Source organism: Phalacrocorax carbo, chromosome 23 (assembly GCF_963921805.1).
Source record: "Phalacrocorax carbo chromosome 23, bPhaCar2.1, whole genome shotgun sequence".
Classification (NCBI taxonomy): Eukaryota; Metazoa; Chordata; class Aves; order Suliformes; family Phalacrocoracidae; genus Phalacrocorax; species Phalacrocorax carbo.
In genome coordinates this window covers 5,645,464-5,661,189 of record NC_087535.1, presented here as the reverse complement: position 1 = coordinate 5,661,189, position 15,726 = coordinate 5,645,464, and the positions used below count along the sequence as shown (strand labels likewise).

Here is a 15,726-nt window from a genome sequence, read left to right as displayed (position 1 = left end):
CCGTAGGATTTCATTTCTGGCAGAGCACAGCTGGAGTCAGGCTAAGTACAATCAGACACAAAGCAGTAGCAACGTCCTCGAGTTACATTATTTCCGCACGGTAGAAATTAAGAGGTGAAGATCTGTTATTAGCCAGAGACGGTGAGCATTTTGCACCTACCATCTCCTCAAAACCATGCAACATTGACACCCCCGCAAGCCCAAACTCATGGCAGTATCTCTCCAGCGAGCACCCGCTGTCAGGTGGCATACATAATGAAGCGAAATGCAAACTAGACCGTATCTTCCTGCGTTGTGGGAAAGGAGATTTTATGCTTTTCAGGCTATAAAGAAAAACAGTTTCTGTTACTGTGCCACATCCTTAACTGTCTCCAATCTGGAAAGCTCAGCAGTTTTCCTCCCTCCCTCCACCCCCCAAGAATGACTTCAAACAAGGGACTCGATTGAAGGAGCGGGTGAATCAGAGCCCCGCTCCCCTGCGACTGAACGTGGGAACAGCGGCACACTGACACAGCCAACGCGGCGCTTCTGTAGGACTGATTAGCAGGGGAACTTTGTATAGTACTTACCCATGTCTCAAGCTTTCGGTAATAATAAATTTACATTAATTTTTAAAACACGTCACAGAATGAACATTGCCGTGGGGTTTTATCTTTCTAACAGAAAAAATAACATTTCGACTAAGAACTTAAATGGTCCCCTGTTTTAGAGGTGAAAAGAACCAAATCATTCCTTCCCCCTTCTCTGCTCAGGTGGGGCGGAGAGCCAGCTGCGCTACAGTCGGCAGTGGGGTTTCAGCTCCGACAGGCACCGCTAGCTCCCGTTTTGCTGGCTCAGGAAGCAGGGCTGTAGCCATGGCAGCGGCGGTACCCGCCTGCCAGGCACCAGGACGCATCCCCAGATTTCAGCTCCCTGAAGCCATTGCTGCTTCCTTGCTCGAGCTACCGGCATTAGCTCAGTGCTAAGTCAATCATCACTCCTATGCTTTTCACCGACATGGAGAAGTTTAAGCTTCTGTTCTGAATACAAATCTTCCTTCAAAGCCCTAACAACAGAGCTATCGCAGCACCAGCGTGCAGTGAGATGCCTCTAGCGGAAATACAGCTCACACCAGCACAGAGATGCTACAGTCAGTACTCCTTCAATTAAATTCCCACGGCGGCATCACTATATTTACCTAAAAGCTCTGCCTAGCTAGCAATGCAGTATGTGGAATTTCCAGCTTGAGTTTCATAGTAATACGGAATATTCTTTCAAATTTGTGTCCTTTCAGCTGGCATCCCTCAGCACTTAGTACGTCATAAGGTACGAGGGGATTTAAATCTCTCTTCTGCACTGCACTTTGTTTTCCCTCCTGCACAAAGAACGCCTCGCCATATTGCTGCGCAGCCCTGCCCTCAGTCTCATTAATACTCATCTAAGCGTTTTCTCATACACTGAAAAAACCTGCTCCTTACAGATTCAAACCCTGAGACCCTTACAAAGGATATTAGTAAGCCTGGTCAATAGCAGATCAATCAAGCATCTGATTAGGCTGGTTTAAGAGGGCCTCCCTGAAGAGCTTCCTTCTGTTGATAGCTGTTTTGCCCAGGCTGCGCAGGACGTGACAGGCTGCACCTCTGCTTACGGAGACGGCTCCGCAGTCCTGCTGCGACCTCGCTGCTCTGCAGCAGGAGACCAACACGGTGAAACGGAAAGATATTACATCCAAATAAAGTCCTGGGTTCCGTCTCCTATTTGAACTTACAATAGTCCCTCTCTAGAGAGGGAATGCTTTGAGTTCAATTAAAAAAATCATTTTTCTAGTTTCATAACCCTGGGCAGGGTGGTCAATCCCTTCTTAATTGAATCAGTTTCTCCACCCACTTGTCTCAATAGCCAGTTTCACCTTCTATGAAGGCTTTTTAATTTTTCTAAGTCAAGGCCTGACAGAAATCATCCTGCCAGCTCGAGTAATTTGCACAGAAACTTCAGGCTTTTCATCAGCAGCACCATTCTCGGAAGAGGAACGGAAAGGGCAGTAGGTACAGCAAAAGATGCCCAAAGGAATGACAACGTAACCAGGATCAGAGGTATGATTTTCACATGCTCTTTTGAAATCTTAAAATGGCAGTGAATTCAACAGTTTAACATAATGTAATTTAGGAAAAAACACATAGTCTGGTATGAAAATCAATATAAGAAGCTCTTAGCATCTTGTAAAAATGCACTGACACAATTAAAAGCTTATGTGAGCTGAAACTGTAAGATGATAACAAGAAATTAAAGAGCTAAACATTCTTTTAGTTTGTATTGTTTTTGAAAATTGATATTTACAAGCTATTAAATTCTTTCTCAGACAATTCCCCTTTTAGATGCAGAAGAAATTAAATTTTACACAATTTATCCACAAAGTTCACATCAACAGAGGTATCCCAATATATTTGTAAAGAATTCAAAGCACCCTTCTTAAAACTGAATATGCATACTCTGCTTGTCCAAAATCAATTACAGAAGCATTTTTGTAAGACAGCAGCCTCATTCCGCACTCTCTTGCGAGTATAATTCTAATTACATCATATATGCTCATACTGAAAATTAACTCCTTACTGTGAAATAGAACTGCTCCGTCTCCTGCTGGTTGGCCCGCCTCTTGGCAATGCTCGGTTTGCTCATGAATGTTTCTGAGACAGTGGATTTAACAGACTCCATAGAGTTGCTGTACTGAAAGCAGTCAGAGACGTCAAAGTCCTCTATCGTGACTATATCCTGGATTGTCTGGAGCGTAGCTTCCATAGTCTTCTTAACCTGCCCAGCAAGAATAAGAGTACTTAAAAAATGAAGATAGTGGGGTGCAATAAGAAGCAGAGGCAGTAAGTACCCTGCAGCATTTTACAAATAAACAGATACTACTGGTTTCACATCCCATGTGCCGTAACTGAGGTGAAGTTTTGCTCATTAACAGCACATGGAACCTGCCAGGAGTAGGAAAACACCTCTAATCTTACAGGCTGGGATGAGGAGATGTAAGGGGATTTAACCTCAATGCAAAGAGTGCTGGAACAAAGATCTTAAAATCGTCTTCTGTAACTACATCTACTGGGCATCAAATGTTAGATGTCAAAACCAGGAATTTGCAGCACTGTAAAATTTTACTGAAGGCCAGAATCAACTTCCTAGACATAAAGGGAATCACAAATTTTGCCCAAGGAGGATTACAAATGCTTGAACACAGAGGTGCAGATCAGGTATTTTGACATGCTCCCAAGCAAGTGCCATTGATCTACTCTTCTCATCTTAAATGACCAATTCAACAAAAATTAGCTCTTACTTGACACGATGCAAATTCGCCATCTTCACTTCAGAACGTTGAACTCCCCTTGATATATTAGCTATTCAAATACAACTTTTGCAACATAGCCACCCCTACCAACTTAAGGATGGGAAGAAAGATACGTGTGGGTACTTTAAAGGATCCTCTCTGTGCATGCAGTTTTCATGTGAAATCACATACTAATATACTGCTGGCCTCAGCTGCCTTATTCTTGAATTTAGCCGCAAGTCTTCATAAAAGAGGATTACAGAAACTAGACTCTTCCTTTAATTAGTCCCCACTTCCCACTGGAAGCAGTAAAAGGGTGGTTGGCTTTGGTTGTTTAGCTCACCTCTTCATTTTCAATCTTAAGCGTAGATAATCTGGACTGCAATTGCTGGCACCGCTGCACTAACTCACTCTGGACTGGTTGCTGGGCACATAGCTGCGACTCCTGGAAGAGAAACGGCACCGTTTTCAGAGGGCTAGGAAAAAAACCCACATGTAATCAAGAACATTGCAAACAGATCATTATATTATTTTAAACAAACACCCTCCGAAGTGCTTAGTTTTAAATCTTTGTAGCCCTGGATTTCAATCAGTGGGAAAGGTCTGCGTTTTACCAAACTGCAGTTCGCTTCCCGACTGTGCTGAAAAGTGAGCGAGAGACAGAACTTGAACATCAAAGAACAAGAAAAGCATAGCTACTTTCAGTAGTGTAGGCTTGTCATGAGTTTTGCAAGTCTGAAGAACCTCTGTCACAGATATTAGGCTAAATCACACCCTGAAACCTCAAGGAGAAGCAAGCGTGCTTGTTAGCACATGAAGAAGAATTCAGTCCAATATATTATCCAGGCATCCTGGGGCAGGGGTGCGAGCGGCAGCCGAACTACCTGTATGCCACAGCAACAGGCACAATTCCCCACCGAATGAGTGCAGTGATGTCGAAATGGAAAGGATCAGGTTAGGGACCTGTCAAATATGCCAGAACAGTGGGCTTCTCTGTTCCGTGAAGAATTAGTCTTATTTCACAGCATGTGGCATTTCTCCTTTTAGTTTGGTATTTGTTCGTTTGGTTGTTTTAAAACGGAAACACTGACCTCATTGCATAAGGCTATTGTTTAATGACAGAGATTGGAATTGGAGTTTTATCATGCACAGATACCATCATATATTCAATCTGGTGCATGCAGGACCATTGCAACAAGACTATCAGCCTGCATTTAAAAATACTCATTTGGCCTTGAGAACCACCAAGATAAATGATTCAGCGAATGTGAGCTGGTAACTGAGCAACAGTCTGCAGGTAATTCTTTTTCTTCCCGTGATCTTACAGGATACCACCAAAGCACAGAAAAACCAAAGGTCATTTGCAGTCTGAGGGTTTCACTTAAGAGTGAATAGGCAAAGACAGGCCTTAAGCAGACACTGTAACAAGCGGTTGGCTGCAAGAGACCATCCCTACAGTTTTTCCTCAGTGTTCAGGAGGATAATCTAGAAATCCAACCAATTGACCTGAATTATTACATTGTACATGTGTTCCCATTTAGATTTGTGAACCGGTTTCAGCTTGTGCAACTTTAAACAGTTCCCAGATGAGTAACCACATCTTGATAAACCTATAAAGTGAGGGGTTTTCATTGCCAAAAACGAAAGCCCTCCGACTGCCTTGTCTCACAATGAAGATGTATAAAGCACCATTATAAACCAATTTGTGCTCTAAGATTACACACTCAAATGCCTCAAAAAACCAGTATTTAAGTCTCTTATCTTGTTGCCCCTTCAAATCTCTAACTTCAGAGCCTGTCTCAGGGTGCAGAGGTCAGCTGTGGCTTGAACGAGAGGTTAGAACAGTGTTTCCTATCTACATTTAGTATTACACCTAATTAAGCATTTTCATCTTCAGTAGCTTTAGCAGTCAAAAAGAGAGTCAGTCATATTCAGACATCGGTGCCATAAGCGTCTGCTTTATCTTCAAATCAGCTCCCTTTTCCAAGGCTCCCTTCTACCTCCCAAAAATAGAGCCAAACAGGTGGCCTTTTACTGGGTCTATCTGTCAAAGACGCAGAGAGTAAACAGGCAAAGCTGCAAGTGTTTACAGAGCGAGAGCGGAGGGGGAATATAAACTGACCATATCACCCATGTGCGGCTGAAACTCGAACTTCATGGGCGGACAGAAGACATTGTTGTACATCTCCATCAGGCGCTGCTTATCACTGTTGGCATCCAGGTTCTCAACGGCGTTTTCAATGGCATCCAGACCCTCGTGCTTTGACTGCTCCAGGTTTAGCTCAGCAGACAAGAATGTCCTGAGAGCTCTGTTGAGGCTAGCGTGGTATCCCAGGTCACAACACTGCTGGAAAAAGACACACAGTTCCATATAAATAAGCAAAGAAATTCTGTAATGGAAATTAAAATGTCTCTGAAGCTATAAGTTATGTAAGTGGACAACAGGTCGTGGATATTTTATCATCTTCTGGGTATCAGAGCAGTCTCACATCTCTCATTGATCAGAGGCATCTTGACTAGGGGTCCTCAGAGTTTGACCCTAAATAGAATTCTCAATCTCTAATCCCTTACAAATTTCAACATCATGTTATAATTAGCCTCCAAGACAAGTAGAGCTTAAACTATTATAATACTCTGCAGAGTTCTCACGGAGTACTAGAGAGTTCATTGCATGCTGTTAAAAAAAAATAAATATCAAAAAGTAATGTAGAAGTGGGTATGTTCAGTGTATTTCTTTAGATTCTAACCTTACTTTCAGGGGCACTGATTCCTATTGAAAACACTCCAAAAATGCTTAAATAAAATTATTCAAAGAGGAAAAGAGCACTTAAGTACTACCTGGAGAAACAAGACACAGGATCATCTGCAAAGGTCAATTTGTTTCTAAATTATTCCACCCAAGATACAAAAAACTGCTTAATTTAGCGTATTTCAGGAAGCAAGAACACGACCCGTACATCACAGGCGTAAAGAACAGAGTCATCCAAAAAGCAAGCAGCCATCAGTTGGGATGACTTCATTGCTGGGGTGAAACAGAAGAGCAAAAACTTTCAGGCAGAAAGTGGTCGTGGTCAAGAATTTCCTGGCTATGACTGACACCAGGATGATGTCACTGGGAGACAATCAGGCAGCTTCATCTCCACCAGGGCTGTGCAGCCAAGTCTTAATGTTTCAGAAGGGAGAAAGGCGCTTTTCATTAGCTGATCAGAAACAGCCTGAATTTTTCAGACATCTAACAAAGCGAGCGAGAAAGGAGCCCACCTTCTTGGAATTACAAGCAAGATTACATACGCTAGGAGAATATCCAAAAAGAAAGAGACCATCTGCTTGATTGCTGGGCTGCTCCGTAAGCAAAATTCACATGAAATCTCCTCCTCGCCCATCATTTGGGTCTCATCACTGTCATTGTGTGCAAACGCAAAAAAAAAAAGGGGGGGGGGCAGGGAAAGGAGGGGTGGAGGGAGGGAAGGAGGGAGAAGAGAGAGCAACTACTGGACCATTCCCTGCTTTCACAGAATTTCTGTCACCAAGCGCTGCTAGATGCCTGGCTCCTGTGCCAACAAGCTGTGGCAGGTGTGGAGTCTTGTAAAAAGAGCTGCAGTTGCTGGTTAGGCTGGAGGCAGAGAATTAAGGGACATTACATTCAATCAGAAAGAACAAAAACTAGCCAAAAAAGAAAAAAAACACCAAAAGAGGCTTGATTGAGAATCAGCACGTGTGGAGGCAGTCTTGGATCAACAGCCAAAGCTACTGCTCTTTTGCATGCACATTACCGTGCCACCCTCTGCAGCAATTTGGGGAAAGCTACTCGAAGTTGGGCCAACAGTCCAGCCAGGATTAGGATCAGCTCAGATTTAAGAGGAGCAGGGTCTCCTTTTCTCCTCCTACTGTAGGCCAGATGGTTGCACACTCACCCAGGGCCACCAGCTCGTCCTCCCTGCGCTCGCCCTCTCCAGCACACATCCGCGTCCGGAGGGAAAGCTGATGCGCTGCACGACGGGAGCTTGCTGGTGGGACTGGGAAGTCAAATGGGACTTGATATTTTACACCCCACCTCGCTGAGCAGCACGGCTACATTAAGACGGTGAAGTTTTTGAGCTTTATGTTATCGAAGCCAGTGACAGAAAACATTTTTCAGCCCACTCCCTCACTTCTTAAAAGTCCAGCTTACCATATTTATAAACGTTATCAGTCTTGCCATCCCTTTTCTGGGTTACATAAATGTTTGATGGAATCATTCTCTAAGGAAATCAATTTTTTATAAGAATTTAATGATAATGCATTCAAATTCACTTCCCAACGTGACAGCCGATTAACCCTTTGCCAGTTAGCAGTTTTCAAACAGGCCCAAAATAGAAGATTTAAGGAGAAAGAGCACTCGATTTTCAAATGCACTTGATATTTTGAAGGGAAAGAATGAGATCCTGGAGTAAACAGAAATAGTACACCTATTCCTAGGGGAGTGAACTAAGCTTTAAGACACACACACACATGCGTTTTTATCTTTTTTTAAATTCAGCCCTAGTGACCCTTTCATAAATACGAGTTGATACAGATTTCCCCATTACTGTAATATTTCATTAGCATCAAAGAGCTGCCTCGGTCCCCGAAGTGAGGAAATTCAAAACTACTGGGCTATGTCAGAAACAATTTATTGCTCTTAACTCACGATGAAGAATTAACTCACTGTTATCCTTCCATGCACACTGGAGGGGGAACACAATGTGTTGTATAAACACAAGTTTAATGCTAGTTGGCCTAACACAATCTACTTGTAAGTAACTCTGAAGATTGCTTTGATATTATATTTAAAAATTCAATATCATCAAATGATTAGATCAAGGAAAAGAATTAAGACCTGGCTTAAAAATCACATTTTTATTTAAGTCAGATGCTTCAGATAACCATTACTGGTTATAATTGTTAATTTTCGATCCTTCAGGATCAAAGGCGTTAGTAAATCTATATTCCCTGCGTCTTAACAATGAGATAACTGAATTCCGTCTCCTGCGCTCCCAGGCAAGTCCCACATTTTTCCATGCCTTCTGAAAACCGAGCAGATAACACTTTTCTTTTAAAGATTATGAGAACTTGCAACACAGCGTTAAACTGAATGCTTCAAGGACCACAAGGGGGTTAACACGGGCACGGACTCACCCAGAGCCACGATGGCTCCTCTCCAGGAGCAGTGACAAATCCATGCACTGCAGAGGCTTGGCTTCTTGTCTTGCACCGCTGCCCACCATGCCCCCGAGACGGCCCGGACTAGCCAGTGAGAGGAGCACTTCCTTCAAAGCAGGATAGCCTCCATTTGTCAGCGTGCTACTTAAAAGGTCTGTGCTTAAAAATTGTTATGGATTTATGAAATCCAAATGGATTCTTCCCTATATATGACTCATGAAAATGTACTAAGAACAGTCTGTTAGACAACAGAACCAAGCACATTTGCAGTATTTGGGGGAGGACTTATAGATAGGATTTTAAAAAAAAAAAATTAAGACAGCTGAATCACGCTGATGTCCATGAAATGAACCCCTATCTTGAATGTTTCAATATAAAGATATACAGAAAGTTATCATTTGCTAAAAAAAACCCAAGATGGCACAGTTCAAGTTGAGCAAATGTTAACAAAAAAAGGTCTCCTAAGCAGGCAGCGGGTATAAACCAAACGTGTCCTTCAGTACAGCAATTTTGCAAAACATGACATTTGAAAATAAGAGTATTTTTCAAAACCGTCTAGCACTGACAACCCTGACCTCCAAAGGACAGGTTTAAATAAATATCTAACAGAAGCGCACTTCATGTGATTTCACAATCAGCTGAATAAACATATTATATATACTGTTAGGTATTGTAATAGCCGACTAATTAAGAATGATCTGGGTGCTCTTTATTGCCTGCGTCTAGAGACACTTCTGTTCATTACTCCCCGCTCCTACAAAGGAAGTTCCCTTCAGGCTTTGCAGTTGAGCGTTTCTAACAGTGACGGCAGCGGGCTGTCCTTGGCAAGCAGAATATCATCAAGCAACAGCCAGTGACCCAGACACAAGGCGCTCAGTGCGTTTGGTATCCAGTTCTGCACGTTGAAGTGGGTAGCTGCGTATTTGTGGAAGATCTCGGGTTACCTAACTGGATTTTCTGAGCTTTCTAAGAGGAGAGATTTGGGTTTTTTTGTTGCGTGTTTTACTAAAAGCAGAACTGATGGCCCCTGAACACCAGGGGCATCACCCAGCTGCAGAAGGGAGGGCTTGCAGGCAGCTAGGGAACAAGCTCCCTCCACCTTCTGCTCCATTACCCAGTTTCCGCAGAAAGCGTTCTACGGGAAGGGGGGACTGATTTCTTTAGCCAGTTTATTTCTTTGTCTCTTTGTGCAGACAGAGGGGCTGTGGAGCGGCAAGCAGTGGGACCTCCATCACTGCTGACGCTCCTCTGATGCCCTTCAGCACCAAACTGAAAGTGCTCTGCAGTCCCAAGGCATGAGAAATATCGTAGAGCTGGTGGGTTGGCGTGTCAGAGAATGGAAAGTCTAAAGAGCAGGGAGGTTCGTCCCTCTTGTGAAATATGCTAGAGAAAGCATTAGCCTTCAAATATATGGCATTTTTCAAAACAAGTTAAAAGCAGCTTTAGAAAATGCTTCTGTCCTCAATTTCTTTTACCAACTGGTATATTGTTTCTGCAGTTAACCTTTTTTTAAATGTGCTTCTGAGTTATAATCTTACGGGTTTGCTCAAAATAGTAAATAGAAAATGTCAAGCAAGAGTGTGATACTGACGCTGAGTTTCATTTTAACTAAGCAACTCCTCGTTCTACACGTTTCAATGCCAGATTTCTTGTGTAAGCTTTTACCTGCGCAACAAACTCCGAGTTTGCCATCTAAGAAAAGCTCACTTCACAGCTTACTGGCCAATTATCACGCCTGGTGTTACCCTCTAAGCTGCCCATCCAAGACCATCGTTCCACAGCCCTACAGAGGTTACCGATTGTGCTGGTATATATGATGTTGAAGAAGGAGAGGCACGTGGGGGAGTTAATGGCAATGATATCCATTGCAGGCACCCGAGCAGCAGCACTTACATCAATGAGATCAGACAGGTCGTGAATGTAATACTTGAATACGGATGCATTGGTGGCTTCCAGAGCTAGCAGGTACTCGTTTCTTGCCTTAATAGCCTTCAGTCTGTTTTCTGTGTACTTTGCTTGGCGCTGTAAGGGAAACCAAAGACAGAATATATTTTACAAAGAGATGCAGCAGGAGTAGGAGCGTTCTTAGTAACCCCGGGGTACACTGAACAAACCTTACCCCGCTCACGGAGTTTTTGTTCATTTGGATTCCAGTTTTATCAAGACTCAAAGACACAGACTTTAGATTGATTATTTAGAGGTTTTTAAGCATTACTATACTAGACAGCTTTGCATGTAAAGTCACCTCTTAAAACAGACCGTGAGCTGGGGAAGATTAAGGGAAGAATGAAGGAAAAAAGTGGGTTTATGAGGTTACGGCCCAGCTCCAGCACTACCGGAGCGGCTGCTGGAAGCCCACAGGTAGTCTGAAGGCTGCAGCAGGCATTCCACATCTTCCAGCAGAAATCAGACAAACTCAGTCCTTTCAGAGCCTAAATCAATCCAAAATAACTCTGCACCTTCTACTGGCTTGAATCTTCGCACTGAACTACTTAACTGACTGACCGACTGCTAACTGGTTCTGCCCATGAAGTCAGTCTGGGATCGCGTGTCTCCCTGTAGCACAGGTCAGGTCTTACGCTGGCATGAAAAGGTAAACAGAAACAAAAGTCTTGTAGTCTGTGCAAGAAAAAAATTGTTAACCATGACTTCCAAGAAGGCGGTGGTTACTTTCATACTCTAACCTCATTTTAGCTTTCTGTGCCATGCCTGTATAACCTGGGCTAATACCAAATGCCTATTTGATCGTCCTAAAAGAAACCTGGTGCTAGCTTTTGCCTTTCCTAAACCTAAACATTTAAAATGTGCACAAAAACCGAGACCTGCATTTGAATGTCACAAAGGAGGGAGCTCAGTAGCTCCTGCGCCGGGCTACTGCAAAGGTCCCCTCCCCGAGCACTCTCCACAAGCAGTAGCAGTGCTACGGAAGTACCTTCTCCTTCATTTTCTCAATTTTTTTGACCGAGCTTCGTCGAACATGTTTTTCTTCAAACTTGACGTTGGAAGTTGAGTCAGGGGAGCGTGGCGTCTGCTTGTCCTCTTGTTTCACTGACTTCCCAATCTGCTTTTCTTCCTGCTTCTCTGCCTCCTTCAGTTTGCTCTGAGCACTAATGCTGTCAGCGTTGTACATATGGTAGGTTTTCATGACCTGCAGAAAATGATACCCAAAAGTCAGAGAGCACCACAGTTTGATTTGCTGAGGAAGAAGTGGGCTTACCGACCAACCAACTCAGCATATGGATGTTCTGCCTTACTTTATCTGCACGACCAAGTCTTAGGGAGAAGAGTTACTCATACACAAGTTCTTTAACATAACCACTTTATAACAGCTGTCCATCATGTTTATATTAAATGCAAGATACCAGACTAAGTAAGCAAAGGCATTTGGACAGTGACCAGCAAGTCAGGTTGCTAGCTGGGAGTCAGAAATATCTAAACTGCCAAAACAGGGAAATTTCACATCTCAAAAAAGCATGACAGAAGGTACATGAATGAAACTGGCTCTCGAAATGAATCTGAAATCTGAAATCAAAGTGGATTATTTTGCAGCTGCTTCTTTGTTTAACTTTGGCATGTGCCTTCTTGTACAACCCAATAAAGGAGTCATAAAACCCCCCAAAAAGATACAGACTAAATCCAGCCTCCTTACTATTCAAAGAAAATTACATGTCAACGTTGGAAAATGATAGCTTTTCATCAGCAGGTAAGGTTTCAGAAGGGGTGCCTATCAGTCTTTCATCTGGATGAATCAGTCCTTAACATCACAAGTCTCGAGGAACTGTATGCAGATCCGTAGTCTGAGCACAATGGCTGCAAAAGCAACTCAGGTTTGACTTGTTTAAATCAAATTCGATATATAAAAGCACCTCTGTTCACCTTGCATAATAAAAATACTAATAAAAGGCTGAGGTTCTTTTGCTCAGGGAGACCTGGACCCTGTACTATATCGACAACTTCTATTATAGCACATTTTGTAATCAGTAAGTATAGATAAATATTGCCTAAAATCTAAAAAAAACCCATTTGTTTCACAGGATATTCATAGTCTAGCTTTGTGTCAAGAAGACAGAACCAAAAAACCAAAGGGCATAATACATAAACTAATAAACTAGCTTTTTTTAGCCACGATTGCAAAGCAATTCAATTCACCTACCAAAGCAAACATTATTATGATATACTTTTGATAGGGGCCAAAAAAATGCAAAGGTGCATAAAGACACCCCAATAGCGTCGTTCCAGCATTAATAAAGATCCCACCTGCAAATCATTTGATTTATTTTAGATGAAAACCCATTTATACCTATTTCACCTTAGTTTGAACCATAACATAATTTTACGTAAGTAGGATGCGTCTCTCCCTTTATGCAGTGATCAGCAAAGGTTCTCAGATACAAAGAGACGTTGTCTTTAAACATGAAAGAGAATGTGAACGCAGCCAGTGTTAAAGAGAGACTTTCTGAATAATTTACACACACACGCTTTCAGCTCCCGCATATGCTTAGACTATAAAGCAGGCATTTATAATAATAGATCTAAAGTAGTTTCTTTTCCTCTGTCGCTGAAAGTGGAACTGGCAGAAAGCAAGAGAAGCAGAAAAAGAAATCATAATTTTAATGATTTTATCCCGCTGACAGCGCCGCATCGGCAACCACAAGCTCTGCCTGCCCCGTGTTTGGGATGGGGTTACTGTTGACTCCCCAGTGCCTGCTGAGGGCAAGAGCGGAGTCAAGGGCGATTGCACAGGATGGCTCAGGACAAAAACGTCCAAGTAAGAAGCCTCTGTGTTTCATCTGTGTAGGGAAACTAAAGACTTTGTCCGTTTTCATGGATCTGCATTTTGCCTGGAAACACAAATTCTGCCAATCCCTTAGATACCGGCAGAACTAGAGGTTAGTTTGTGGAAGTATTTCTTAAAAGTACCAACGAAAGCAATTCCACCGGTGATTGAGTCCAGCAAGAAACACCTTTTAGTGTGATCAGCAAAAGCAGAGTTTTCAAAGGAAAAGAAATTTTCTGGTGAAGGGACAACTTAAAATTTTAGAGCAGAAGGAATCCATAAATAGATATCGAGTTCCTAGCACTGACATTAAAAAAGCTAATACCCCAGCTTTGGTTATCAAAGGCTGAATTCTGGAAGATCTTCCTTCCAGTGACAGAGAAATTATCAGGACTCAGTATTTGGCTCAGTGATCTGTCAGAGCCTGGCGTGCAGAAATCATTACCTACGTCTAGGCGAACTCCACTAACCAGTCACCTTATCAGCTTAAGCGCCGTGTGAACTTGGATTAGAAATAAATCTCAGTTCCTACAAGTCTGTGTTTAGAGACAGTTCTCTACTCTTCCTTAGGATCCCGTCCAAGTACATGACTCAAAAGTTGAATCAGATTGTGCCCTCAAATAAAAAATAATTTCTAGAGTAGGCAGCGCCGATGACAGGCACTGCTGCATTTACAAAGGCACCTCATACGCAAAGTAAATTCTCTGCCTTTCAGGAACATGAGCACAACTCAGTTTGCTCGTACTCTTGTAAGCCAAGGATGTACTAACAACTGCAGCGACAGCGCATCGAACCGTGGGTCAGCTTCAAAATGCCTCCAGCTTGCACCGCACTGCTCCTTCGTGGCTTTCCTGTTGAGGAACACAACCCACTTTGCCCACACAAGAGACTCAGTCATGCCAAGCACGCTGGCACGGAAAAGGAGGAAAATCAGAAACTGGATTCACAGTCTCACCTCTTCAACTGCCATTTCAGCAGCAAGAACATCGCTGCAAAATGAACTCCCTTTTCCTGCTCCTAAGCTCCCTTTTTTCCTAAAAGATGAGTCCGAACATTTGGCTTCGATGCTCTAATGACACAATTCCCTTCCACACCTTTTGTTGGTACGAGAAATTTCAGGGCCTCCCCCAATACTCTAGCATTGATATTAATATCTAATTTCATCACGAGATCGATACGCCATGGCTTGAGAAACATCCCTGATCATTTTTTGAAAGAATGAAGGAAATAACACGTACTTTAGTGTAATGACCCAATGTGTCACTAGGGAAGGACGAAAGAAAAGACACTTTGAGCAACAAAACCACGTGTAGGTTCTGCTTTTAAAACAAGAACTAGCTCAGTAGCAGCTGCAGAAAGCAAACATTTAATCAAACAGGCTTTTCCATTCGTCTACGTGATGAGAAAAATCCCTAAGCAGCACATGAACTTTTATGAACGCATTCCTTCTCCTTCCCGAGGCAATGCCCCTTTCTTGGTGTCTCCAACAGATACACTGAGAAGCAAAAAGCACAGATGGAAGACTGCTACTCTAAAGGGAGCTGTTTTGCTGAAAGGGTTGAGGAACAAATAACCACAATGGGTCCCCCCACTGAAGCTGTATGCTGCCTTTTATATGCTCGGACCACACAAAACCATGGAGTGACTATTTTTAGTGTATTTGGAAATAATTCCAATACCTCTTACTCTTTTTAAAACCGACACTGCAGCTAGTAGCAGGTGTGCTCTAAGGTGAGATCTCTGAGAAGCAGAGCCAACGCTCAGAGAGCTGAAACAATGTAAGGATAGAGTGAAAAAGTAAGATTTATGGCACTCTAGACTGGCGAGCACAAGCTGCCTCAGACTGCAAAGACTGCAGGCATTTATCAATCTTGGTGCTTAGTCTCTGGTGTAACAGGAGGCTGGGAGAAGTCAAACACTTCTTCCTTCTGCCTGAAAAGATGCCAAGAAGTCAGTTTGATTTACCGTGTAGAGTTCATTCAAGACCTTCATCAAGTCTTCCTGGAGCTGCACTCCCACTTCCTTGCTCTGCAACAAAACAGAGAAATGAAAGTTAATTGGGGAAGACGGTGAAAAGGCGGAGGAAGTGAGCATGCTCCGCATCTACAAATAATTTAGGCTCAATTAAGCACCACTATTTATGCTAGCAAATCCAATAACGGCTCAGCCCAGAGCCACTTATGATCAAATTGCACAAACAATATTAATAAACCAAAATGTTACATATGCACAGTCAGAAAAGTCTTATCATATGGAGGCAGGAAAATTTCCAGGGAACGGGTGATTTTCAACATTACAAGCCTGAAAACACATAGATTTGCCCATTTTAGATGGATCAAACAAAACTATGAATATTGGACATCTTAGTATGGAAGCTGAAAGAGATGCAGGGTAAAAAGGTCAAAAGGAATGATCTTCCTTTATTGAACATTGTATCACAAAACAGGCAATACTTCAATTTTACTGA

At 42.7% G+C, this 15,726-nt stretch overlaps 1 protein-coding gene across 4 annotated transcripts in view; it reads right to left on the bottom strand.

The window, feature by feature from the left end:
• Positions 1-15,726, bottom strand: part of SRGAP2 (SLIT-ROBO Rho GTPase activating protein 2) — a 113,011-nt gene that overhangs the window by 34,321 nt on the left and 62,964 nt on the right. For 3 of the 4 annotated variants that reach the window (XM_064472340.1, XM_064472342.1, XM_064472343.1), the window contains 6 exons: positions 15,225-15,287; positions 11,415-11,630; positions 10,376-10,504; positions 5,424-5,648; positions 3,645-3,746; positions 2,590-2,787 (listed from right to left, as the gene is read on the bottom strand). In XM_064472340.1, coding sequence (XP_064328410.1) covers positions 2,590-2,787; positions 3,645-3,746; positions 5,424-5,648; positions 10,376-10,504; positions 11,415-11,630; positions 15,225-15,287 — 933 coding nt within the window. The remainder of the gene's footprint in view (positions 1-2,589; positions 2,788-3,644; positions 3,747-5,423; positions 5,649-10,375; positions 10,505-11,414; positions 11,631-15,224; positions 15,288-15,726) is intronic. The other variant, XM_064472341.1, reaches the window with a different exon arrangement.